At 47.5% G+C, this 25,010-nt stretch overlaps 1 protein-coding gene across 2 annotated transcripts in view; it reads left to right on the top strand.

Moving 5' to 3' along the window:
* ENTR1 (endosome associated trafficking regulator 1) overlaps positions 1-25,010 on the top strand; it is a 198,973-nt gene that overhangs the window by 159,377 nt on the left and 14,586 nt on the right. For both annotated transcript variants that reach the window (XM_078641910.1, XM_078641911.1), the window contains exon 7: positions 18,916-19,055. In XM_078641910.1, the coding sequence (XP_078498036.1) occupies positions 18,916-19,055 (140 nt within the window). The remainder of the gene's footprint in view (positions 1-18,915; positions 19,056-25,010) is intronic.

The raw sequence follows: 25,010 nt of genomic DNA, 5'->3' as shown, positions 1-25,010 counted from the left end.
GGAGCGCCCACGTGCTGGGAGGTCGTGCTCCCGCTCCAGGAGGAGGGAACGTTCGCGTCACAGGTCTTCCACACGATCTAGACGGCGCCACAGGCGACACAGGTCTCGTTCTCGGACCCAGTCGTCTGGGACCAGGGACTACTCCCCGACCTTGTCGGATTCGCCGGACACGAGGGTTTCACCGATCGACGATCTGGTGTCCTTCCAGGACGTGCTGTTACGGGGTGCGGCGAAATTGGGCATTCCTTTGACGGTGCCCACTCCCAAGACATCGGTCATCTTCGAGACGCTCCATCAGAAGCATTTGTCTCGGCCGTTACTGCCACTGGTGCCGGGCCTGGAAGAACCGGCCCTGGATCTTTTCCTCACTCCGGCGGTGACTAAGGCGGCACCTTCCAGACTGCAGAAGAAGTACCGGGCTCCGGACTCGGACCCGGCCTTTCTAAGGCTGGAGCCCCCTCCAGACTCGGTGATTGTGACGGCGGCGCGCAAACAGCATGCCACCACGCCTTCCTCCACAGTTCCACCAGATAAGGAATCTAGGTGGTTGGATTCATCTGGGAGAAGAGTTTGTGGGACCTCGGCGACCTCAATGAAGGCAGCTAGTGCCACTGCCTTGTTGGGTCGGTATGACAGAGCCCTCTGGGAATCCCTTCAACAATTTGTGGAGCTCCTTCCGCGGGACAAGCGGGAAGACTTCCAAGAGGTGCTAAACGAAGGAATGTTGGTGGCGAATCACGTCATGAGCGCTGCAGCCGAATCTTCTCTATTGGCGGCGCATGGTTTCTCCCACGGAATAAACCAGCGACGACATGCATGGCTCCGCCTTACGTCTCTGAAACCGGACGCTCAGCAAAGGGTTGCCAATCTGCCATTCTCTGGCGAAACCCTGTTCGGGAAGCACGCTGATGATGAAATGGCCCGCATGAAGGCGGAAGCTGAAACACTCACAGCGGTGGGTTTGGAGAAGCCCAAGGAGACCAAGAAGACGTACCGTCCGTTCCAACGCCGGTTCGGTGGCCAAGGCAGAGGGCGTGGCCAGTCTTCTGGACAACAGCAGCAACAACAGCAGCAGCAGTTCGGAAGACCATTCCAGAAACGCCAGAGAGGTAGAGGCGGCCATCAGTCGGCCCCAGCGACTAAGGGCCAGGCCGGGTCTAGGCCCTGAGCACTTACTTCCCCTACAATTGTTACCCGCTCCGGTTGGGGGAAGCATTCAATCTTTTCTGGCAGAGTGGAGAAAAATTACTCCGGACAAGTGGGTGCTGAATATTGTTTGCAATGGATAAAGTCTTCGGTTCACCAGCCCGCCTCCATCGATTCCTCCGGTCGGCTCGCAGTATCAACTGCGCGAGCTCCAGGCGGAGGCCGATATCCTGTTAAGGAAAAGGGCGATAGAAGTCGTACCTCTGTCTCAAAGAGGAAGAGGTCTGTACTCCCGGTTCTTTCTGGTTCGAAAAAAGGACAAGAACGAGTTCAGGCCCATTCTGGATTTGCGACAAGCAAACAAGTGGATTTGCAGAGAAAAGTTTTGCATGCTGTCGTTGCATCAGATTTATCCTCATCTGCAACGGGGAGACTGGCTGTGTGCCATAGACCTCCAGGATGCTTACTTCCATGTGCCCATTGCACACAAACACAGGAAGTTCCTGCGGTTCCACGTCGGCGCCAATCACTATCAATACACAGTACTGCCATTCGGACTGAAGTCTGCGCCGAGGACATTCTCAAAGTGCATGGCGGTGGTAGCCGCACACCTACGGAGGAACAAGGTGTTTGTCTACCCATACCTGGACAACTGGTTGATCAAGGCCTCCTCCTTCAAGGAAGCGCAAGCGCGCTTCCAGAAGACGTGCGTTCTCGAACAAGCTGGGGTTGCACATCAACATGTCCAAGTCGGTTCCGACTCCAGTCCAGTGCATTCAGTACTTGGGAGCCTCCATCGATACGCTGTCAGCAAGCGTGTCTCCTTCGGAGGAGCGACGATTATCACTGCTTCGGAAGGCTCGGGCTCTCATGACCGCTCCATCCACGACAGTGAGGACGGTGTCTTCTCTACTAGGATCGATGGCCTCATGTATCTTCCTTACGCCCCATGCACGGCTGCACATGAGACCGTTGCAAGAGTGCTTGGAGGATCAGTGGGATCAGAGGAGAGGATCTTGGGACGACAAGATACGTCTATCTCTGCATGCTCTTCAGTCTCTGAAGTGGTGGTGTTCAGCGGGGAATCTCCTCAGAGGGGTTCCCTTCCACAAGGACATTCCCACTCAGGTTATCATGACGGATGCTTCTCTCCAGGGCTGGGGAGCGCATTCCGGAGACCTACAGATTCAAGGGACGTGGTCCCCGACGGAGTCCACGTACCACATCAATTTCCTGGAACTCAGAGCTGTTCACTTGGCACTGAAGGCCTTTCACCCGTCCTTCCAGACCAACTCTCTACTTGTGCAAACGGACAATACGACCACAATGTATTACCTCAACAAGCAGGGAGGCTCGAGGTCACGTACCCTGTCGCAGGAGGCGCAGGCGATCTGGCGCTGGCTTCTGGCTCGAGGACTGACGATAACGGCTACCCATCTGCCAGGTGTGCAGAATGTTCAGGCAGATGCACTGAGCAGACTGATTCAGGAAAACCACGAATGGGTCATAAACGAGAAGTCTTCGCAAGGTGGGGGACTCCAGACGTAGATCTGTTCGCCACCGCCGAAAACAGCAAATGCCGAGGCTTTGCCTCCAGGTACTACCAGCCGGGGACGCTGAGGAACGCGTTATGGATCAACTGGTCGAACAGCTTTCTGTACGCTTTTCCACCCATTCCCCTGATTCCGACGGTTCTCATCAAGCTGTCCCAGTCCAGGGCGCGGATGATACTGATTGCCCCGGAATGGCCCAGACAGTGGTGGTTCACGGACCTGCTTCACCGGTCTCTCCTTCATCACATTCGGCTGCCGTGCAGGCCGGACCTTCTCACGAAGTTCGGGGGGCTGATGTTGCACCCCAACCTCTCGTCTTTGAGTTTGGCAGCATGGCGTTAGTGCAATATGGTCATTTGAATCTCCCTGCAGATTGTATTGACATACTGAAGGAGTCTAAGAGACCTTCCACTAGGACTTCCTATGCGTACAAGTGGAAGAGATTTTGTATCTGGTGCAAGTCTAAGAACTATGATCCGACGACTTGTAAGGAAGATGTCATCCTTCCTTATCTTCTACAGTTGGCGCAGTCTGGCCTTAATGTCCATTCTATTAAGGTTCATCTTGCTGCTTTGACTGCCTACAGGAAATGCCCTTCGCAGACTTCCTTCTTCCAGATCCCTGTGATCAAAGATTTTTTGGAAGGCTTGAAGAAAGTGTTCCCTCCTGTCAGGCTTCCTTCGCCTTCATGGGAATTGAATGTGGTGCTGTCCAGGTTGATGAAGGAGCCTTTTGAACCTATTCATAAGGCTTTCGTTGCAGCACCTATCCTGGAAGGCGGCGTTCCTCATGGCCATTACTTCGGCCCGCAGGGTGAGTGAAATTCAGGCGTTGTGTTGCCAAGAACCTTATACTGTATTTCATGCTGCTAAGGTTTCTGATTTTCATGTCAACCAGACCATAACTTTGCCTACGTTTTTTCAGAATCCTTCATCTCCAGCGGAAAGGTCGTTACATTCCCTGGATGTTAGGAGGGTGTTGAAATTTTATCTGGATAAGACCAAAGATATTCGTAGGTCTGACCAATTGTTTATCAATTATGGATCAGTCAGGACGGGTCTTGCGACCTCTAAGCAGTCTATCTCTCGGTGGATTGTGTCCTGCATACAGTTGTGTTACCAAAAAGCTAATAAGACCTTAGGAGGTAAGCCTAAGGCTCATTCTACCAGGGGCAAAGCTGCCACGACAGCATTGCTCCGTAATGTTCCGATTGCAGAAATCTGCAAGGCGGCCACTTGGAAGTCGGTCCATACCTTTGCTAAGCATTACTGCCTGGACACTGATGCCAGGGCAGACGCTCAGGTTGGGCAGGCTTCGCTGCGAAATCTGTTCGCACAGTAGTGGTGTTATTTCTCTTTTCTCCACCGCCGCTTTGGTGTGGGGTTGGGCTTGCCATTCTATTCACTAGATTATGACTATACACAGAGATCCCCTACTACAGAAGGAGTAGTTTCTGTCCTGTAACTCCAGTTCTGTAGTAGGGGTATCTCTGTTATAGTCATAAGCGCCCTCCCGCCTCCCCGGTGGAGAGAGAGATGTTCATTTAAGGAATGCGACAGGTATGGCGTGTTACGCCTTCAAAAAGAACTGAAAGTGAGAGGGACCTGCTATGCATTCTGGGATACTGGGAGAAGTTCTGGAAAGTTCTCTTAAAGGCACAGTACCCTATTTAAGCCACATAATGGCAGCCTATGGGGCTTGTCTGTCCATGCCTTCCTCTCTATCATTCCAGAGGGGTTTTGCTGTTAAAGCAAGGGAAATCTGGACAGGCTTTGCTGTTTGTGGATTTTTTTGGTGGAATTTCTAGTTGAAGTACTGGACAGTGTAGCCTGTGGATATAGGCTGCATTATTTGTCTTTAAATTCTCTCTTAAGTGTCTTTGCAGTTCTGCAATTTTTTGACAACTTAAGAGATTATTTTTGATTGCCGGGGTCCTCGCACATGGGCGGGACTATTCACTAGATTATGACTATAACAGAGATACCCCTACTACAGAACTGGAGTTACAGGACAGAAACTACTCCATAAGTTGCAATACACATTTTTCATAGTATAACCCTTAGATTGGTCATTTCCTTTTCCATCATTTTGTCTTCTTCCCCCCACTTCTTATGTAACCACACTGTGTGTACTATAAACTGTTTATAGCTATGTTAAGGATACCTGTAATGTTTCTATCAGGGAGGTTGTGGAATGCCTTCTATACTCCGTAATCTAAAATGTATATAAAAAAAATACTTAATGTAGAACTTAACTCTGCAGGATGGTAAGCTGTATTATGGATTTGTGGAGAATCTAGGGGGTTGTTTGCCACTCAAGCAAGGTGTTGCATTGGGGGTTCTCAGCCAATATTTAAACCTGGGACGAGGCCAATATTCCACCTAATGTGTCTGTACATTTATGCCATGGGTTCTGTAAACATTTATGACCTTAGTCTGACTATAGTTATTCATTCTGGCTCTCCGGCTTCCCTACTCCTCTTGTCTTCAATATAGGTCTGCGTTGGATGTACCCAAACAAGTAACAATTCCTTCCTTTGGTCAGCTATGGGGTGGCTTCTTAGTCTCTTTGCCTCTTCCCTGATTAAAGCTCTACTATCAGCCCCGGCTCAGTTAGTTACTTTCCGTTTCTAGATGTCTATCCGTGGTCCGATGATAGATTTCCAGGGCATTGCTATCCGCCTTTTGGCCATGGCCAGATGTATACATTTATTCTCCACTTTCTGTTTTGGTGGGCGGGGAAAAAGTCCTAGTAAGCATACCTCAATGGAGGCGCTCAGAGCATGTCCCATTGTGTCATTTATCCTCCATGTTTCTTCATCCCTAAATGGGCACAACGCAGTGCAGACCAAGTCATACGTATAAAATCTGTGTTCTCATAATTACACCTCGATCAGTTGCATATTTCCTCTCCATATGCAATCTTGAGACGGTGGGGAGTCATATAGGTCAAGTGTATAAAGTTGTACTGCGTGTATTCCAATCTGGTGTTGTGAGATACCTTCTTGGGCTATACTAATACCTAGCCCCATTCCAGATCAGTGAATTATCTGTTTAAGGCTAGTTCCAATTGTCCCCTGAGTGCACACAGTGGGTGGTGTAAAAGATGCTTCAATGAATGCTGCATAAAATAATTTTACCTGGTGCCCAGCCGTACCTAATGTAAGCAATGCGTGCTGTAGCATGTGTGTCACCCTTTCCTCACCACCTTTCCCCCATAATTTCCCCAAAGTGCGAACCAGGGTTTTATACTGCAGGAACTGTCCAGGTGGGAGACCACAGTTTTTCTACTGGTTCCTCAAAAGGAACTAATACCTTCTCCTGGTAGCAGTCTTCCACCATCTCCAATCCCGCCTCACTCCAGGCTAGTATTTGTTCAGATGTAAATATAAACTGAGGGTCTCCATGGGGCAAACCAACCAGTGGCAGCACCGGCTTGTATCAGGGGGTCCTAGCTATTCTGAACATGTATTGTTTCCAGCATTGCAGAGCTGTGGTCTGTGGGAGTGACCGATAAGGGGTTACCACTGTAGGGTCAAGCACCTTTGCTAGTAATAGAGTGGGGTGTGCATTAGGCTCAGCCAGGAACGTTCCCTCTGAATTTACTTCCTCTAGCCATTGCGCTAACCACTGCAACTGTGAGGCCAGCAGATAAAATTCAAAATTTGGCACCCCCAGGCCTCTATCCTCTATGGGCGTTGCAACGATTTCAGCAAGACCCTCCGTCACCCATCTACCCAGATTGGGTCCTGTCTGAACCATCTCATTGGCTTCACAATCGGGAGATTAATAAAGAAATATAATAGGTGGGGTAGCATGACCATTTTAGTCAGTGAGATTCTAGTCATAAGTGGTAATCGCAGGGAGCTCCACACGCAGGACCTAAAGGACCGAAGCATTCTGTCTAAGTTACCCTCTCTTAGATCATCCAGAGAGTGGAAAATATGGATTCCAAAATATTTAAATGTAGTAGGAGCCCAATTAAGATCTGCAGGTAATGTTGGGGGTCTGGGTATTGCTCCTGACACGGGAAACACATCTTTTTTTTCTTCTTAACCCTTAATCCCGACAGGAGTGTGTATCTTCCCGTAAGATCCATAGCCGTATCTGAGCCTACCACTGCATCCTTCAAATAAATCAGGAGATCGTCAGCATATAAGTAAATGGTGTAATCAGGCCTGTCTATTGTCAGCCCCATCCCATTCCCTTCTTGTCGAAACATTGCAACTAGAGGCTCAATTGCCAGGGCAAATAGTAGGGGTGACAGGGGGCATCCCTGTCGGGTGCAGCGGGAAATTCCATATTGAGCAGATATTGTTTTGCCCTTTTTGACTCTGGCGTGTATATAGGATTCTCACCCATTTGATCCAGACCTCCCCAAGCCCCATGTGTATCATGATCTCGAAAAGATAATCCCAGCTTATTGTATCAAAGGCCTTTTCCAGGTCTATTGATAAGATAGCTGCCTGTGTAAGTGATCTTGCCGCAAGGTGGTACAATACAATGAATGAGGTGTTCCGAGATGGAATAAACCCGTTTTGGTCAGTGTGTATGTGTCTGAATATAAGGGAGTAATCGGAGTGCCAGAACCTTACTAAGAATCTTAAAATCCATGTTAAGCATGGATAGAGGCCTATAATCTACTACTTGGGCTCCTGAGACATTCGTTGTGGGAAGCGGGATCACTAGGGCATTCCGTGTTGATTCAGGGAGTCCTCAGAGTTTTAGAGAGACTGCGTAGAGAGTCACCAGATGGGGTGCCAATTTAGAGGCATACGCCAAATACAAATTCAGCAGGAGTACGTCTGGCCCTGATGTTTTACATGTGGCCATAGTGGTAATGTCCTGGCAAACCTCTTGCAATCTCACTGGGTCTCCCGTCATCTCTTGAGCTTAGCTATCTAATACTGGGAGGACCTGGCTTGGCAGTTCGGGCTGGACTGTTCCCATGAGGCACAGGGTCCCATGTGGCTGGGTTCAAACTGAAATGGCATGGTGAGCAAAAACACGATGGATTTAGGCCCAGATCTCTATACTGGGATGAATGTATGACATTGTTCTGCATTCTGTCCATCAACTGTTGTTTTTACATTCAAACCTCTTGCAATGTCACTGGGTCTCCCAGCATCTCTTGAACTTAGCTATCTAATACTGCAAGCTTTAGGGTTATTAGGAAGTCTCTAATGTCCTTCTGTGTGGTAGGAGGGGAAGCCCTATGTAACGCCTCATAATATTCCCAAAATAGGGCATTAATTGCTCTTGGCCCATATATGGACGTGCCTGCCTCATAGCGAACATTCGTGATCAGGGACCCTCGTGATTCCGGTTTGACCAGCCATGCGAGGAGGCAGCCGGCCTTCGCCTCTTCTTCCTGCACCCTTGTGAGGTGTCTCTTATAATCGTGGCAGCGTAGTCGTTCTAGTGCTTCGTTATATAGGGACCGCGATTCCTGCAAGTGTATCGAGGCTGTAGCATCAGTACCCTGAGTATTGTCCAGTTTACGCAATTGTTCTTCCAGCTCCCTATGGAGTTCTCACTGCACCTGGACTCCGTACCGTAGAAGCTGAGTGAGTATTAGTGGCGAAAGAAGTGTCAATACAAGTGCCCAGAAAATCCCTGAGGGTACATCTTCCAACATCACGGATCAGGGGTGCATCCTCAAGGTTTGATGGGTCTTTAATAATCAACTGTGATTCGAAAAGGTGTGCCCCAGGTATTTAGTGTGAGTGACGGTCCCACTAACGTCTAGGAAACACAAAAAGGCATCTAGTCTCGTGTGTAATTGAAGCATTGGAGAGAAAACGGAATATTCCCTATCTCCTTTGTGTTGAACCCCCCAAATGTCTTCTAGCCCCCAGTGCTCCCTCCAGTATATGATCCCTGTTGTCGTGCAGTGGGTTTGGGTCCCAAGGAGATGGGTATGTGAAAGATCTAACACCGTGTCTGCCACACAATTAAATTCACCATCTAGTACCAAGGTCCCAGTTGTGAGGTCTTGCAAGAAGGACAGTTGATCTTTGTTGGGACATATATACTCCCAACCATACAGTTCCCGTTAAGAAACCCGTATCTATCCTCTTTATCAATCAGGGTACTTAATACTTCTAAGGGGGACCCCTGGCTGAATAGCATGTCGCAAAGATCTGCCCTCTCCACCTTCTACGTAATTTCTCTACCTCACCCTGCAGGAGATGGGTTTCCTGTAGTAGAGCTGCCTGTATGCCCGCCTTTTCAGGTAACTGTGCATGTTATGCCTTTTACTCATCAAGCCCTTCCCTTTAATGTTCCACATTAAGAACTTCAGTGTATGAGATGTTGGTACCATATCTAGTGATAAAGTTCAGAGTCCCAACAGCACCCGCCACCCCTCTGGGCACATCCCCAAACAATGGATATTTTCCCATTCCTGCAGACAAAACAAAATAAACTGTAAAACAAACTCCTGCAAACTCCAGCTCCCCAATTCCAGAGCAGTCCGGCAACGGCCAGCCACCCAAACCATCAAATTCTAGAGAGGACCTAAACCCGCCAGGGGATTGGTCCGTCCAGGGCATGTGGCCATTTTTTGAAGAAGTAGTCACATACCTGGCCGCATCGGCCCAATTCCTGAGCCAGCCCAGACAGACTTTTGAGCAGTCTGTTGTAGTACAATCCAACACAGAAGGGCTCAGGTTATACATCCTGACGTACCAGCTTCAGATAGATAATGTAATCTGCAGACCTCGGGGTAAATGTTGGCAGGACAACACTACTTTCTTGGGATGCATCGGAGTATGACCCTCCAGTTCCCTTCACAGAGCGGGAACCAGCATGCAAGATCTTAGCCACTGCCTGAAGGGCTGCAGCTCTTCCCCTTGCGGTCTGTGATTGGCTTGGCTTCTTCGGTGGGCCCGCTCGTGTCATCTCTTCGATCTATTTCTGCCCCCCCCCCCCCCAACCCGAGGTGCCATGGAGGAAACTATCCCTCCAGGGGGGTCTTTCAGCTTTGTAAGCTTAAATCCACTCCCATGCCATTTTGGGGGTTTAAAAAAAGTGGGGTTTCCCGTCCGGCTTTATGCGGAGGTGCAGAGAAGGCCGCCTTCTTGCAGGGCTTTCTTCACATCTAGAAAAGAAGCTAGTTTCCTTTGGACCTCTAACGTATAGTCAGGAAATATGGAGACCTTACAAAGGGGCCTCCTGATCGTGGATTATGCAGTAATATGTCTCTGTCTTTATAGTGCAGGAGCTTAGCCTCATCCGGGTGTGGGAGGCAGCCTAGAGCTGGCAGGCGTGCTGGGACACGGTGGGCTCTTTCAAATGTATAGAATGACGGTAAGCCCCACTGTGAGGAGCCAAGTTTCAAGGTAGGCAATCATATCTCTGCCTTACACTCCTTCAGGCAAGCCTACCACTCGAATGCTGTTTCTTTTATTATGGCCTTCTGTATCTTCAGTTCTACGCGCAAGTGTACAGGCTGTGTCTGAAAGATCTGCCACCTGGAGTGTCAATGCTTTTTGTGCTGGATTAAGGTCAGCTATTGAGGACTCGCTGTTTTTACCCTTTCATATAACTTGTGATGTTCTGCCTTGAAAGAATCCCCATCTCAACCGATACAGTACTAATGTTCTTATGTAGCGTGGCTTTAGTATCGGCTGTGGCCTCTAGGATTCTAGCCAGCTGTTGCTGCACGGGGTCTTCTAGGACTGATGATCTCAAGGTCTCTTGATGTTGCTCCAGGGGATCATCCTCATGTTTTTTGGGTACCCCCACCGATTTCACTTTTTTTTTTTGCCCATTTCCGCCAGTGTTACTGAACCAGATCTTGTTGCCACCCCGGTTGTGTCAGTGAGCCGCTCTTCGCCGTGGTGTTCCAGTAGGTGGAGAGGTCCAGGGGCATCAATGTAAATATCAGATCTGCGATATGTCCCTTCCACGCATCAAATTTCTGCTCTGTCAACAGCGCTTGTATCAGCCCCGCAGGTGTGTTGTTCTCCGTAGCAAGCCCAAGGTCTGCTCATAGATCAGTCCCATCCACCCAATCATTGAGAATTGCAGTGTAATAAGGAGAAGAAGAGGAAGGGACCCCCTGGAGGCACTCCACCCATGACTGCTGTGCTCTCTGCTCCAAGCCAGTCGCTCCTTATCCTAGCAGTCTCAATCGGACACCTGTGTCTGGCCCGGGGAGGTCGCTTGCGGCCCCGTAGTGTAGTGGGAGTGTGGGGGGAGGAGATTTGTGGTCACCGGGCACCAACCCCTAAGCAAGTCACACCTCCTCTACCCTTCTATTGGGTCCCAGCTAGGACATCCAGAGGCGCCGACGTCCGTCACAGGTCCACCAGGGTGTCTGGTACTCACTTTGCCACAAGGGGGATGGATCAACTAGTATTAATTACCCCCATCTCCGGCAGCGTGTGCCACAGGCCAGGTCGAATATAGCCTCTTCATTTTGGGTGCCACCCCACTGTGCGCCGGGCCCCAATCCGGGCCCTAGTGTCTAGCGTCCCGCTGGAAGGGCGCCCCCATTCACCGCGTCTCCACCAGAACCCAGGGACCCAGTCACTTACTCAGCCTAGGTTCCACTGTCATTTCTTCAGCGGATGTGTGCCTCCATTTAGGCAGCAGGAGAGAGGTATGTGGAGGTGGTGAAGACCAGGCCCATCCACACTGTTGTCTGGCCCATGTTAATACAATTCCAACTTGGAAATCTGCACACTGGCACAATGTAATTACTAAGGCTCCACATCAGAGGTGGCAGCTATGTACGGTACCTTATTTCACCTCCCTGTTTCCTTGAACCAAGGATGTGTTAATCCAATTGCACGAGCATGGAGTAATAGAGCTAATTTCCTTGCGAAGAATTTGTAAGATTAACTCAATGAAATGTGAGGAGTGTTTGACTTTAGCAATTGTGTATAGTTCTATTGGGGGAGATTTCTCTGAAGGAGATTCAGGTGCCCCAGCTTTTGGTGTGGTGGGTTTATGTTCCTATGTCTTCAAGAATGGGGTTGCTAGAGCTCTCCCTTTTCAATGAGGAGAAATCGTCATTTTGGAGATGCTGGATGTCATTTCTGGTTGGGAGGGTGTGGTCCTAAAAAATCTTAACCAATTTTGGGGATTTTTTTGTGTATATTTGGCAGTAAAAAATTTAAGTATTTTTATATTTGCTGCTTTGACTGCAAAGCTGCTTTAAGTTCTTAAGGGATACATTTTGTCGCCTATTTTTCCTACCCTCAAAAACCACCGAGCGAATCTTTTAGATTTTTGACTCTTCCAGTATTTTGAAGCAGTTTTATTCATGATGTGTTTCAGGTTGTGATGTTCATTTCCTCCTAGAAAATGGTATTACGTTAGACAATTAAGGATTCAGTGATTCAGCCTGGGGAGCTCCCCGGTTGGCATGGTCCTCTGCACCGATACTGAATTTCTTGCTGTTGTGATTTTGTTTGTTTTTTGCTCACTGCCTAAATTCCCTTTTCTCCATCCTGCCTAATCTCCTTCTAATCTCGTTTTCCCCCCGCCACTTTTCTCTGTGCCCTGCTTTGCTTTTGTTTTTCCCCCAACGTACTCCACCTGTCTTTTCCTGCTGCTGCATCTATGACCACCTGCTTGCCCACTCGCCTCCCCGCTTCCAGCTGCTCCTCCCTCCCACCTTCCCTCCCCTCATATGGGGGCCGCGCAGCTGGCGCGCCTAAGGCAAGTCCGTCTGCGCCCGTCCATACCTGGACTGCACCCAGCGCCAGAAACCCTGGTCCTCTCGAACACCATGACGTCCGTCTCCGCTTCGACTCCAGCACCCTCCACGCACTCAACGCCAGATGATCACGCAAATGCTGCCTGGCCGCCCCGAGGTGCACCCAAGAACCGTTCTCCTGCCGGAACTGCAGCTTCACAGCATCCGGCCCACCAACCAAAGAATCCAACTACCTCAGAAGCATCCTCCTCAACACCCGCTCCGCCCTCAAACACGCCATTGAACTCTGGGACCTACTCGACTCAACCTCCCCAGACGTCGCCTTCTCGGCGCCCGACATCGCCATAGCCATCTGGGAAGGCTACAAGATCACCTTTAAGGACCGCACCAACAGAGTTGGAGGAGAAATTGCCATCATCCACAGGAACACTCTCAGTCTCGACAAACACCAAGGACACCCTCAGCACCGCTGAACACCTGCACTTCCAGATCCACATTGACCCCCAACACCACCCTCAGAGAACACTCGTCTACAGACCCCTCCGGACCCTGACCCACCACCCTCAGAGGAACACTCGTCTACACACCCCTCCGGACCCTGACCACAGTTCAGGGACTCCATCGCCGATTTCGTCAGCTCACACGCCCTCGCCTCCACGGACTACATCCTCCTCGCGGACCTGAACTTCCACCTCCAGAACAACGACACCAACTCTTCCACCCTGATCGCGAACCTCGCCAACCTCTGACTCAGACAACTCATCACAACACTCACCCACTCCGCCGGCCACACGCTTGACCCCATCTTCTCTGCAAGATCCCACGTCTTCTTCAACCACACCACCGAACTCCACTGGACCGACCACCGTTGCATCCACTTCACCTTCTGGAAACCCACCGCACCCAACAGATGCCTTGCCGCTGCTGGAGAAAAGTCATCGAAGACCAGCTAACCACCACCCTCGTCAGGAGCCCACCCGCAGACCCGACCGACCCCTACGCTGCCGCCAGCAACCTCTGACAGTGGATCGACGACTGCACCAACAACCTTGCCCCGCTCAAGAAACCCAACTGCCCCACCAGAAAGAAAGCCAGCTAGTTCACTGAAGACCTCCAGGCCTCCAAACAAACCTGCCGAAAGCTAGAGAAGAACTGGATCTGTGAACGAACACCGGAAGGCTACGCAGCCCACAAGAACGCATCCCGCAGACACCACAACCTCATCAGATCCGCCAAAAGGCCTCCTTATAAGACCGCCTAGACAACAACGCACACAACAGCAAAGAGCTCTTCAACATCGTGAAGGAACTCTCCAACACCAGCTCCAACACCAACGACATCCCACCTTCGCAAGACCTGTGTGACTCGCTGGCCTTCTTCCACCTCAAGATCGCAGACATCCACGACCGCTTCAACGCCACGGCCGCCCTGGCAACCACCGAGACCTCCGCCCTACAACCACCACCCGCACCAACCGCTTGCTCTCATGGACCAACATCAACGACGACTACACAATCAAGATCATGAACACCGTCCACTTCAGATCCCCATCAGACCCATGCCCACACCACATCTTCAACAAAACCAGCACCACCATCGCACCCCATCTCCGGAAAGCCATCAACATCCATCAACATCTCATTTGAGACAGCAACCTTCCCGGAGAGCTGGAAGCACGCCGAGATCCATGCCTTACTCAAGAAACCCAAGGCAGACCTCAAGAACTTCCGACCCATCTCCCTGCTCCCGTTCCCGGTGAAGGTCATCGAGAAGGCAGTCAACAAACAACTAACCAGCTTCCTCGAGGAGAACAGCATCCTGGACCTGTCCCAGACCAGGTTCCACAGCAACCACAGCACCGAAACTGCCCTCATCGCCGCCACCAACGTCATTAAGGCCCTACTGGACAATGGAGAAACCGCGGCCCTCATCCTCCTAGACCTGTCAGCCGCCTACAACACGGTCTGCCACCACACACTACGAACACGCTTCCACAATGCTGGGATCCAAGAGAAGGCCCTGGACTGGACCACCTCCTTCCTCTCCGGAAGAACACATAGCGTCCGCCTCCCCCCCTTCCGCTCCAAAGCCACCGAGATCATCTGCGGCGTACCCCAGGGCTCATCCCTCTGCCCAACACTGTTCAACATCTACATGGCACCGCTCACCTACATCGCCCGAGTGCATGACCTCAACATCATCTCTTACGCCGATGACACCCAGCTGATCCTCTCCCTCACCAAGGACCCCCACACCGACAAAACCAACTTCCACGAAGGAATGAAGGCTGTCGCCGACTGGATGAGAAACAGCCGACTGAAGCTGAACTCTGACAAGACTGAGGCCCTCATCCTCGGATCCACACCCACGGCCTGAAATGACTCCTGGTCGCCGACCACACTAGGAACAGCTCCAACGCCCACCGACCACGAATGCAACCTAGGGGGCATCATCGACTCCACCATCTCCATGACGAAGCAGGTCAATTCCATATCATCCTCCTGTTTCAACACCCTCCACATGCTCCGCAGGATATGGAAGTGGATCCCCACCGAAACGAGAAGGACAGTCACCCAGGCCCTCGTCAGCAGCAGACTGGACTACGGAAACGCCCTCTACGCAAGAGCCTTGGCCAAACTCCTGAAACGGCTCCAACGCATCCAGAACTCCTCCGCACGCCTGATCCGCGGCATCCCTCTCCGCAGCCACATCACACCCCACCTGAGAGACCTGCACTGGGTCCCCGTCAACAAGAGGATAACCTTCAAACTCCGTACCCATGTACACAAAGCACTCCACAACATCGGACCAGCTACCTCAGCAGCCGACTCCGCTTCTACACCCCTACCCGCCAGCTCCGCTCCGCCGACCACGCCCTTCGCCACTGTCCCCCGCACCCGAAGAGTGACTGCCGGCGGCAGATCATTCTCCCACCTCGCCGCCAAGACATGGAACACCCTTTCCATCCACCTGCAGCAGACCCAAGACCTACTGACCTTCAGAAGACTTATCGGGTATTTAGGGAGACATTCATTTAAAGCGATTTTTTTTTTTTTTTTTTTTTTTTTTTTTTTTATTGGGCCCAGAATATTGAGATCCTCCTTGTTTGTGGTGATAAAATCAGAAGCTTCTTAGCTAGGTTTGTCAGCTGATCTGCAGTTATACAGAGGTATTTGTGCAGTGCTGCTGGTGTGAATTGTGGTTGATTTTATCCCTGCTACACTTTCTAAATGAATAACTTTTCCGTTATGATAGATTCTCCTATTACTTACACTCACAGTATTGGGAATGGAGTGGACAACTGATGGTTTCTTCAACATTGTGTTTAAATTGTATTCTTACAGTAGTGCTTCGGCATCCATCATGTGTTGTAGGTCTCCTATGTCCTGGTTCTCTTTTATTTCGAGGTTTAAGTTTTATTATTGGTTTGAGAGGTTTTGTTCCAAATTATATGTTCTGATGAGCACCAAATATATCATCCTAAGCTGCCTTTATTTCTATTGCTATCTTTGATTTGGAAGATATTATTGAGTAATGGTTTATTTGTAATAATTGATCATTGGTGTTTTATGCAGTTTATACTTCTATTATTATATAAAGTGAAGTGCACAGATACTGCTTGCCAGCTCTGATACAACAGAATAGCATCCTAGGGAGTTGCATGCCCCGCATGTTTCTTCTTAGAGGACGTATTCTGTTCAATTTATTTTTAGTGTATAAACAAATGACCTTGGATCTGCAATTCTGTTTGTAGCCCTACACTGTTAAAAAATGTCCTCTAGCGCAACGTTTTAATTTCCTTTCTGCTACCCTATAAGAGTAATCACAGGGCATAAAAATAATATTTTAGTCTTTTAATTATATCTGTGCAAAAAACGTGGGTATCAAGAATAAACAAGAGAAACGTGCACAGTCTGCAGACCGTTTCACAAACACCACTGTTTGAATTTCGTAAATTCTGAAAGCTGCGAAATCTCATGGAATTGGCAGAAAATAAAGTTTTCCATCATTGGATCTTCATATTCACATACTTGAAGTATTCCCTATTGTTCGCCTGGAAATCCCTGTTAACTTTATTTAGCGGTAAACAGTGTGAAGATGGCCATAGGCCTCAACAACATTGTTTAGTAACACTTCGATCTCATTTGAAACAATCCAAATTGCAGCCAATGAGGTTGTACTGCCAAGTTGTACTACTTCCCTCCTCCTCTTCCCCTAAGAGGCCAACATAGCTCATATTTCATAGCACAATGTGTGAGTAGTGTACACTATGACCATCTCCCCTGGGATGCAGGAGAGTTGAATGTGAATTTAGGAAAGCTACCAGTACCGGAGAACAGGATTAACAGGTAAGTAACTAATTTATTCTCCAGCATTGGATCTTTCATACATTTACATGCTTGAATAAGTACATATACGTTATTACAGAGCGGGGAGCAGACTCACCTTCACTGAAACGGGGTGCGAAGTACTGCCTTGCCACACTGCTGGGTCCGCTGCTGCGTTCACATCCAGGCAGTAGTGCTTTGTGGACCTGTGCCTGCTCTTCCATGTAGCTGCAGAGCAGATGCCTTGTACGGGCACACCAGTGTAGGGTACAGCCGCCATAGCCATGCTCCTGGTGGAGTGTGCCCACACTCTTCCATGGAGTGGACAGGTCTCTTTCCTGTGGTACAAGGTGGCACAGGATGACAGCCAGCGTGCTATCGCCTGCTTGAACAGGGATCAACCCTTTCCTAGTTGACTGCAGGACACCAGGAGTTGGTGTTATAAATGTATGTCGTTTGTATTGTCCATAAAAATAAATCTCCTGTATCTGTGGTAATCCAGCGAGTGCAGCGAGGCCTATGACCATTTGAACACTGGTCATTGCTCTTTAAAATTACTGGGGATTCCCAGCCTGATGACTGGAAATGAATGCAGCATGTGAATATATAAAATATATCCAAGCAGGAGAACTGAAGTTGCAGGAATTCACTAATTTCTGCTTGATGATCAAGTTAAGCATTATTAGCAGTTCTGCATGTTCTTTCTCAGAACGGTAATTAAAAATGTAGTAATGTCTCAGACTTGCCTTCCTGTCTACCTCCTCGCTTTCATACCAGACTGAGGAAAATAACAGGGGAAGCACAAGACTAGGCTTTAGGTTTCACTTTTCTGTCAATCTTCTGAGAAGTTGTTCAACGACCTAGGATTTGTTTAAAAATTGCACCGGCTTCTTTATCCTTTTAAGCAAATGGACCAAATTCCAAATTATGTCTTTTTGGAATACTCCCAGTCCCTAAGATGTTCAAGGGTCTTTTGCTATTTATGAACCTAAAAACAATTTACAAATTCAAAAACTACATTATAAAAATCTAACAATATTTATTTCTAAAGTGAACACCCTACTTGGTGCTAAATAACAGATATTTATTGTTACCCAACTCATGCTCTCGACCTCTGAAGGATGAAAGGAAGAGTAGGCCCGTCATGATTCGAACCTGGGACTAAGAGGCAAAACACAGATTGCTGAATTGGATGCATTAGTTCAATGGACCACCAGTCATGGCCTTGTTAATTCAATCCCTGCCAATGGCATCGATATAATGAAGCACATTCCAGTCCCTCTAAGTCCTACGGAATAGTAGTTTGATGTACCAGACTGATGTCAAGAATCTTTGTAGCAACACTACCAGTTAAGTGTGCTTCCCTGATACTCCTCCAAGTGTTTATAAAATGTTTTAATCTGTGTCACTACTTTGCAGTGAAACACTTCATGTGTACTGCCCTGTTTGTCCCAATTGAAGATTGAATTCTTTCACTTTTACGACAGTTACAAGCTTTCAAGCATCTGAGCTAACTATGAGGATGTTGAAGACATGTTTAGTACAATTGCATCGTGAGCTCGAATGGACGTCTGTTGGTCTGCTACAAATGCTGGGAATTTCACTTTTAATGTCAGTCAGCCCAAAGTTCCGTGTCACCACAGGCTGTGGTACTGTAAGTCAACAAACAAAAGCTTGAGATAATCAAAGTTATTGCAAAAAAGGACAGTAGGGGTATTGAAGTATTGGGTACTGTTGAATAGCATGTATTTTATTATAAAGCGTTTCTGAGGCAAAGAAGGAAGTATAGGATGTTCTCAGTTTTAAAACGGGCATAAGCGAGAGAAAAAACATTTTTGGTTGATACTTCCATGGGACAATCTTACATCAACCTGTTTGCAGCAGCGGAGGTTGCGAAATGAGAAACATTTGAATTTTGGTAGCAAGACGAAGCATACATGGGACTTGCCTTTCTGATGATTAGCATCCAAGCTCATTTCCAAGCACAGGGTTATCCTTTGCAGTCTCATGGGCTTGTTAGAATCGCTGAAACTCGGCAGTAGTCAACTACAGGTGTGTTTTTTTGTATTTGTATCTCATTAGACTATTTTCTTTACACCTTTTCAAATATTTAACAAATAATTGCGTTTCACTTCCTGCATTTACATAAATGACAAAAACAATTAACTAGAGCTATAGCTACGGCTGTTGTTTTGTTATATAATAATATTTCATTACAGGGCCAGTTAGCAAACTACCAGACTGAGAATGCTGCCCTTCGCCACTTGGAGAATGCCGGTCTTCATGCTACCAGAAAAAATGCACAGTTGGCATTGGAGATCCTTAACAAGACGATCTATAATGCACAGTGTTCCTTAAAGTAAGTCCAGAGAATCTATATCATATCATATAACTGTGCCTAACATAATGTTAACCTTAATGATTGTTGCCAGTAGTCAAAATAATGATAGATTGGCTGCAGGAATGTGTAGGTTGTATACTTTCTTGTGACAACTTTACTAGTCTTCTGTGTTAGATGCACCATTTGCTTACTTGCATTGGCCAACAGATACAACCCCTTCATTAGTCAAGGTTACGTCTTGTTTTCTCTACCCCATTGTACCATCTTAGCTCTACCATCATACACATGTCTCTGCATGCCTGAACTGGATAAACTTTCTTTCTTGTAAATTATCGTGAATGTCCTACTTTTACTAGCACTCGCCATTCATATTGTTTTGCTAATTCAGCTTTGGTACACATATGTTTACTACCCTATAAAACCTTGTGAGGCCAATTACAAGTTGAACAAAGTGGGATCTACCAGTTGGCCTGGTGTTCCTGTACTTGAATTTCCCAGGTGTAGAAACATCAGACCTGATTTTGCTTTAGGCTGCAAATCCTGCCAGTCCCGTCCCTCTCCTACGACATAAGGAGATCATGTAATGTTCCCCAGGATGCATCCTCCTTTTCCCCCTGAAACACTCTTGACAGCCCTCCCCCAATGCCAGCTTCCACTAACCCCCACCCATACACATTTACCATATTTCATGGTGTCTGTGGAGTAGACTGTTTCGCATGAAAGTTGGACAGGGCAAGATAAGCCTCTATATTCAGTGGCAACCACAAATTCAGCCTGTTCATCTCGAAATTACAATCTGTTGCACATTATCAATTATATTACTATTTCACGCTGCAAGTTTATTTATCAGTCGAACACAAGTGAGTTTTCAGTATCCAGTATGGAGGACATGTTATAGCCTAAAGCACCTAGTGGTAACTAGTCCTTTGTAAGATGTTCCTACCCCTTTTTCAGGAAATCTACCTTGGAATACTTTAGTCTTAAAGAAGTGACTTTGGATTAACCTCCCCTGTTGAGACTTCCAGCGAGCTTGCTTTTGCAACCTAAATATCTTTGTCATCTATGGGTCTTGGAAAGTGTACAGTTCAGGGTGGCAACTAAGTAATGGTCTTGTAAAGGGTTTTGTGCAAACTGGAGGTTGCATCAAAGCACTGGGATGAGGTAGGAAAAGTGGAAAGGAGGGCGAGGAGAGAGGAAAGGTGGGCATGGGAGGTATGTGTGAATGAGGTTAGAGCTTGCAAATAGAATTAAATTCCTAAAAAAATCAATTCTCTCATCAAACGATGAGGTAATAATGTCTTATGGGTAGCAAGCAAGACAGCTACTTGATCCATGTTGGCCAAGTGATAATATGAATTAGCCAATTATTTCGTTCTGGCACACATTGTGACTGCCATTGCAAAATTTGTGTTCATTGTGAAATTGGCAAAGCTGCTATGATAACATATCCTGCACCTTCTTAAAATATTTAGACTGAATTCTAACTATTGAGCGGATGCTAAAGTGGGATAGTCTACCCTCCAAAGCATATTACGGTGAGTTGTTATTACTCACCTTGTTCATTTTTCGGTCTTGCGCCTAGCTTTGCAGTGTGCAGCATTGCTAGCGCAGCGCAAGACATTTAGTAGGTAAAAATGGGGTTTCAGAAGCTGACCTAGGAATGGCCCACGCACAAGCGTGTGCTTTTGCTTTGGGGGCACGCTATTGGGCTTTGCGTGCGTGTTTTTCAGTAAGACGGCAAGCAATAGGCCAAAGCCGGGAACATTGCTCCGCCCATGGCCTATTGGTGTCTGTTATGAGCACCGGCTGTCATGTGGTTTCAATTATCGTGCCCAGACACTGGGGTGATAATTGAAAGTGTAATAAACAAGAGGAGGGAGTAAGGGATTTACCACGGTGTGGAGGGGAGTACTCCTGGTCCCCTAGACCTAAATATGTATAAACACAGAGAGGATTATCACCACTGGACCGTACAGGTCCTAATGGAGTGTGGGGAAAAGGATGTTCAAAAGAAAATTATTCTTTTAATAGAAGACCCCTCACTCACCAACCTGGTTGGTGACATGCTTCTTCATCGGGGTCCCACCTGGACAGCCGAGTGCCATCCGGGTGTGCTGCGACACCTGATTACAGTGGAGTGGGTAGATTTTTGTGAACGTAAAAGTGAGTTAAAAATTGGCCCAGTATAACTTCAAAAAACTTTATTCAGAAGCTACTGGACAATGTTAAAAACAGTTACCAGATACTGGAGTTGGTTAGATTGACCGACTGTATCTATGTGGGTGTGCTAGGGTCTACATGTTTCAACCTGTAGAGGAAATTCCCAGGTTTTCGTCAGGACCAAGTGAAAAAAAAGAAGGAACTACGCCGCAATTGTAGCAAAGTCAGTGACTACCGTACCCAGGCAGCGACACTCACTGAAACACTTACCACCAGAGGCTATCCTAAACAGATCCTGAGCAAATGCCAAAAGAGAGCACGTAATCAACCCAGGGAAGCGCTCCTCAAGGATGTAATACACACAGAGAATGAGATACCCCTAACGTGTGTAACCACCTACAACACTGCATCTAACCTGATGACAAAATCCATCAATAAACATTGGTCTATCCTGAACACAGGCAATTTACATTGGGAGAAACCGCTGTTCTCTTTCAAGAGGTCACGAAGCATAAAAGACTCCCTTGTAAACACACGCCCTAGAAACACCACCCAAGATTCAACGCAATCTATCACCATGGCTTGGGGTCTTCCTAGTGTGGTGGGCCATTACCAATGTGGGAATTGCAGTGTATGCCATCTTACCAACAACACAAAAACATTGGCATTAGAACCAGGGAAAGTGTGGAACCAACTGGCCCACACTAATTGCAATAGCAGCAATGTAATATATTTAATCAAGTGCCCTTGCAACCTATCCTATTTGGGAATGACCTGCAGAAAAGTCAAACTAAGGATCTGCGAACATCGCAGCACGAATAGATGCAGAAAGTCCATGACAAAACTGGCCAAACATTTCTTAGAGAAGAACCACACCACAAATGATTTGAAATGGACAGTCAAAAACCTACCTGGGATTTCCTGTTTGCTGCCCGTGGAACTTTGGAGGAACTCTGGGGCTCTATCAAGGCGCGAGGACGCGCAACGCTGGTCTCCCCGCTGCCGCTGCCTTCTGCGATCTAGTGCGCGGTCACCGAGGGGGCAGACTACATCTCCCAGGGCTCCTTGCAGCTACTCCACAAGTGGCCTTAGAGCCTTTGGTGGTAATTTTAGAAGATTTACCCATGTCATCTGTTGTACCAACTGCTGTAAATATTATTGCATCACCTTTAGTATTATCACCAAACCCGATTGAGGCCAGGTTCACACGTCAATCGCAGTACAAAGCTAAGGGGGTTATGGCTGCAGCAACTACAAGGAAAAGAAAGGCGGGTGGTGCACCACTTGCGGTACAACAAACTAGCAAAGCGGCAAAAACTAAGGGTACTGCTCGTGGCAAAAAAGGCCAAGCAGATGAAGTTGTGGTTAGTAGTCCTGTTTGTCCGAGTATATTAAAAAACCCAAATACCGCAGTGCTCTCCCAGGCTGAGCTGGAAGACAGTATATCAACAAAACTGCTGGGGAAGCTAATGGCGCTATTAAAACCACTATTAGACAAACTTGTGGACATTGATATTCGCCTAAATAACATAAAACAACAATTGCCAATACCCATTAGTCAAATACCAAATGGGGGCACATCAGATCAGGGCGATCGAGGAGCACTTCGGGCTGCTAATCCGAATACGATTTCGGTAGATAATGGTGTTGTTACTAATAGGGGCATACAGGCTCCAAACTCAAATAGTGGTAGTATCCAAATAGCACAACCCGGTGCCGTAGCGGCAGGAGCAAAATCCGGGAGGATTCACCAGGGTTTGAGGGATTCGTATAGGGGGGGTTTGGCCGCTGCTTATAGCAAGGGACATCTTAACCTACCCCCTGAGTCCACACCCTATACAGTTGTGCTTTCTAATGTACCGCCATTACCATCCAACTTTGAGGAACACTGGACCACCCTGAAAAATAGAGCACTTCACTTATTAGATACAAAGACTGGATTAGGCGGGCACCTATTCGATGCGTTCAAAATGGTTCGTAGGGTCCCCCGGATAGGATAATCGAATAAGAGTAGCAGGGGCGACTGCATAGTTCTGAATTTTGGGTCCCCTGATTTAGTGAGAACAATCCTAGAAAGAGCTGGGACGGTACAAATGAATAGGGATGGATTCACATCTTACCCCTGGGTTTCTTCTATCGCAACGCCCAGCCCCTACCAATATATAAACCTAACAACCCAATTATCCCCCAAACTCAGGTAGGGTATGAAAACAATGTCCCGACCTTCAACCGCTTTGAACAGGCCTTTTCCAACTTAGACACACAAGATTGACAATTGGATAGGTTGGTTAGTGCTAATGGTTATGAGGGGAACCCAACAGGGGAGAACTCAGTGTATCAACCACCAAACTTAGCAAAGGAGAACAAAGCCCAGGACCAAACTCAGGAACTTACGCATATACACTCAGGAAGTTTAGTGGCTCAACACCCACATTTAGAGGGTACCACAGGACCAATAATAACAACTAATGCTAAAAAACCAAAGAGCGCACAGAATCTAAAAAGAACAACGATTGATTCCAATCTTAATATCCTAAGCTGGAATGTTGCAGGCCTTGAATCAAGATTAACTGATATAGACTGGATGCATATACTGTCTGGTAAAGATATTATAATGTTCCAGGAGACATGGGCCACACATGATATACATATAGAGAGAGGGGTACCATTGTTTTAGCCTGACCGCACCTAAACCAGATTTTGGGCGTGCATCTGGAGGTCTATTCACTGGCATCAGGGTAGCTTCCGGAGGTAGCATCAAGGTGATACCAACCACCAGCCCCAATATTCAAATATTGGAATACAAAAGATGGGTTTCCCTCTACCTAATTAATTTTTATAACAATGATTTTTACAGTGTTCCATATAGGAATTTTATTGAGCTTTTTAAAACCATATCATACTTGGATAAACTCAAGGGTGCAGATGATTGCAGTGGGATCCTTCTAGGGGGGGGATTTTAATGCTAAAATCCCAAAAATAGACCAGGGCATGGACAAATCCCATGCAGATCCAGCAGTGCAAAGGGGTTTGGAATTAGACATTTTTATTGGTGAACAGATCCTTATTAATGTAATGGATTTGGTTCAAACCCCGAGGAACCAGCAGGCACCAACTTTTGGAGGTAGGGATTGTCTTTCAACTATTGATTATATTTTTTTTTGTCCCCATGCCTTGCAGACCGTTTAATAACGGCTGAGGTACACGCAACGGACTTTGGGGACCACAACCCGCTGATAGTGGCACTAAGATTAGCATCCCACCCCGTGTATACCACTTTTCACGGAGCTAGGGATATTACACCCTCAACAGATAATATACGACTGAAATGGAGGGGAGTAGATAGTGGCAAAAAAGTTGAGTGTAATAGAAGGACACCAGCATTTAATCATCTCGTGTCTTTCTAATAAAGGTAACCATTCGGGCATAATTGGGGATTTTATTAAATTGTGTTCTGTAATCAGATCCCTATTGTCAGTACCAGTGCATAAGGTTGATAAAGAACCTAGATGGTTTGACCACAAATGCTCAGAAGCTAATAAGAAGTTACGCAAGGCTCTAACCTCCAAACCTAGGTGTCCTGCGGATATAAGGACAGCAAGGAAGAGGTATAAAATTACAATTAGAGAAAGGAAGGACTCTCTCCTGGGCGAGCACTGGGAGGTGCTAGCTGATTCTGCTAATGGGAAGAATGGTAACTCATTCTGGTCGACGGTTAGGGACCTGCGCAACATGGGCCGACAATTGACACAGTCAGCTGCACCATCTCAAGTGATTCATGGGAGAACCACTTCTCCGGAATATATGCTGAAC

Source organism: Lissotriton helveticus, chromosome 5_1 (assembly GCF_964261635.1).
Source record: "Lissotriton helveticus chromosome 5_1, aLisHel1.1, whole genome shotgun sequence".
NCBI lineage: Eukaryota > Metazoa > Chordata > Amphibia > Caudata > Salamandridae > Lissotriton > Lissotriton helveticus.
This window is presented reverse-complemented; position numbering and strand designations above follow the sequence as displayed.